The sequence below is a fragment of the Limulus polyphemus genome, unplaced genomic scaffold (genome assembly GCF_000517525.1).
Source record: "Limulus polyphemus unplaced genomic scaffold, Limulus_polyphemus-2.1.2 Scaffold16, whole genome shotgun sequence".
NCBI lineage: Eukaryota > Metazoa > Arthropoda > Merostomata > Xiphosura > Limulidae > Limulus > Limulus polyphemus.
The window spans coordinates 1731100-1734451 of record NW_013665626.1 but is presented as its reverse complement, the minus strand read 5'-3'; the positions used below and the strand labels follow the sequence as shown (position 1 = coordinate 1734451).

Here is a 3352-nt window from a genome sequence, read left to right as displayed (position 1 = left end):
TCACTCTACTGACTAAAAACAATTCTCGAAATAATTCTGCTGTCTTCCTAACTACTATATAGACGTTTTATTTACTAAAAACTCTGACGTCAAATATTTTAGAACTTTCTATCTGTTCTTACCCTACAGTATTAGAATTTTTTGTCTTAACGCCATCATTACGACCCACATCTCCCTCTAATAAACAAACAAATTTACAACTTGAAAAATATAATTTACAACATGGTTATGAAGTCCTTTGAACAATCCTAGCGCAGAAATAAAACTCTACACTAAACTGTCCATTCACCAAGACTTTTGGTGGTTTTCTCTTCCACCTCAATAACGCTCTGTTCTACCTTGATAATATATTTTACTTCATCAATTATGTCATTACAGCCTAGGTGTACGTCTTCAATTTTGTCATCACAGTCTCTCATACATCTTCGATATTATTGTTGTAATCTCTCTTTATATTTCCAAAACCTTAATCAGAATTATTTCATTTTTAATTCGTCATTAAGTAGTATGTTTCATTTAACTCTTCTCTTAACCTCTTTTTAACCTTCTTTTAATTTTATATTCTGTTCTTTCTGAGTTGATTTTAATTTCCTCCCTTGTTTTCCTTGGTATTCTTTTAATTTTCTATCTCTTTCGTTGGGCTCTTTTTAAAATTTTCCATATCTTTTTTCTTGGCCTTGTTTTAATAATTTCATCATTCCTAAATTAATGCTTGGATCTCATTACTTGTCCATCTGGCCATCATCCTAAACAGTTGAACTTCAACTTCACGTAAACTCAAAGTTCTATTACATTATTATCAAAATAATCTCACTTCTGACATGACTTAGATGTTACAACCTTGTTATTTCATTGGCGGATTAATTTAAATTATCTGGTGAAAATAATTAAAAGTCCAGTTCATGTAACCATAACAAATTAGTTTATTTATTCCTTAACGTTTTTACAAGGTTGAACACCCTGTTGTAACTTGTATGCCATGATTACAACCATGTTATATTTACTACACTTAACTAAAATTAAACGTACTAGTACTACTTTACGGCTGATCAATCAAGTAACTGAAACTGAAAACAAAACGGTAGCAAAATAAGAACACACTAGATTTTAGATAAAGGGCACATGATGTTAAAATCAAATAAGTTTGTAAAGTAGTTCTAGAGTATCTAGAACGTTCACGATAACGTCAAAAACCTTGTAATTTCAGGCAATGGCGGGAGCACATTATTCATACATACGAGCAATCATTAAATGAAAAGTGAAAGAGGTATTCAGTGTGTTAATGATCGATTAGTTGTTTATCAAGAGAAGATTTATCGAGTAAAGTTGTTTAATAAGTTAGTGCTTGTGTAAAGCTAATCAGAAAGTTAGTTAAGATTTCTTATAAAATAAGGAACTTTGTGTTTAACGTTATTAGGGTATTAGGCCTACAGTAATTTCAGGGCTTATGAACTTTGTGACTTAGACTTACAACTTACGTCAAAGCAAACGGAAGCTATAGCAAACATTATCGAATAAATAAATCAAGTCTTTATCATTGCATAGACTGGACTTTTCATGATTTTTAACAAATAACCCAAATGAGCTTGCTCAGTGACAGAGCAAGTTTCAATATGTAGACGTTTTTGAAATACAGAGCAAGGGATATGTAGAAATTTTGTAAAATTAAAGGAAATACTATTTATTATTGCATTGTCTTACGACATCGTGTTAAAATTAAATTATCTCAACCAAACATGTATTTCTTTAAAACGTGAATGATTTCTCTTCCATATTTTCAAACTATGAAACTTTTTATTAACTACCAAGTTCAGACTCTTTTAGTATTCTTTCTTGGTATCCTCGTTGTTTACTTTAATTATTGCATAGAAACCCATACATGCCTATATATGTGTCTAGAATTCACGATAACGTCAAAAATCTTATCATTTCAGGCAGTAACTTAAGGCGTAAGCACATTATTTATAGATACGAACAATCGTTGAATGAAAAGTGAAAGAGGTATTGTTGTAGAATACATAAAGTGTTCAGGTGTGGTTGGTCTGACAGAATGAAAGTTAAGGTATATTATACCCGTTTCATCCGCAGTGTCAAAATCAAATATCGCCAGCTGTGGTCGTTGCCCAACAACAATTTGACATGATTGCCATCAATAGACGAAGTTATTGCACCAAGATAGACTCTAAATATGTATCGTTGATTTTATTTGCACACATAATATTGAAGTACAGGTTCCAGGAGAACTAGGAAGAACTGTACATTTGAATCAGTCAGTGGAATACGTTTTATAGTAACTTATACGTGTAGGAAAACAACACGAAAGTTAGTGAACAATAAAATATGATGCTTGAAATAATCTTATTTGAGCTACTTGGATGTTCTGTAGCCTTGTGGATTATTAGACTGCCATCGCCAGGTGTCTCTACCTGCAAAGAAAGGTACTTATTAGAATAAGTTGAAATAAACATATCAAAACTGAAAATTACAGCAGTGTTTACGTATACAAAACAGATGCTATATTACACAATAGCATGAAAAACTTAAACAGAAATAAAACTCATTTTCAGCTGAGGTGGTTCTCCTGAGTTTTACTATACCGAAATAATAAAATTTTATTTTTAAACTGAAATATTTGCACTGTTCATTTTCTATGTTTGTATTACGGTCTTTTCATTGTTGAGCTGCAGCTGTTTTAGTACCTTTATTATTTTTCTTAATATTTAACTTATGACAGTGAAAATTTAAACTTGCATTGATTACAAAGGTCTACAATAACGTAACTTATTTGTGGTAGATTTTTTAAATGTATTAACCAACACTTGTAGCATATACCAAGTATTTAGGAGTCTTCTTTGCTCCTCCTATTGGGCATTAAAATACATTCAAGTAGTCAAGGAGTGCATCTGCCATCTAGTGAGATTTTTGTTTACCAGTATCTGCTATTCACAGTAAATGCAAATATACACAGAGTAGAAGACAAATATAAACAGATCAAACTTCATCAAACACAAATGATATTTTATAAGAAGTTTTCATTACTGACTATTCATATTGGTTCACTGTTTACCTTGAAATACTTAGGTTCCTTAAGACTAAAGAACATATTGTGTATATATTAGATCGTCAAGAAATTAATGTCGCGTTTTGGAACACTTTCATTAACTGGAGCGTTTAAATCAAGCCCTTCATCAGAAACGTCCTTCACTTGTCAATCGGAAAGGTGTTCTTCTTCTTCACAAAAATGCATGCCCACATGTGTCACGTTTGACGCAACACAATATTATGGAGTTTGGTTGGGAAGTGTTCCCCCACCCACCATATTCTTCAGATATGGCACCATCAGATTACCACC

The 3352-nt window shown here is 31.9% G+C and overlaps 1 protein-coding gene across 1 annotated transcript in view; it reads right to left on the bottom strand.

Annotated features, from left to right (window-relative positions):
* Positions 1-2187: 2187 nt before the first annotated feature.
* The window catches only part of LOC106457390 (UDP-glucose 4-epimerase-like), an 8069-nt gene continuing 6904 nt past the window's right edge, over positions 2188-3352 (bottom strand). Inside the window, exon 8 of the mRNA XM_013916804.2 lies at positions 2188-2426. Within this exon, the coding sequence (XP_013772258.2) occupies positions 2368-2426 (59 nt within the window). The 3' untranslated portion in view covers positions 2188-2367. The remainder of the gene's footprint in view (positions 2427-3352) is intronic.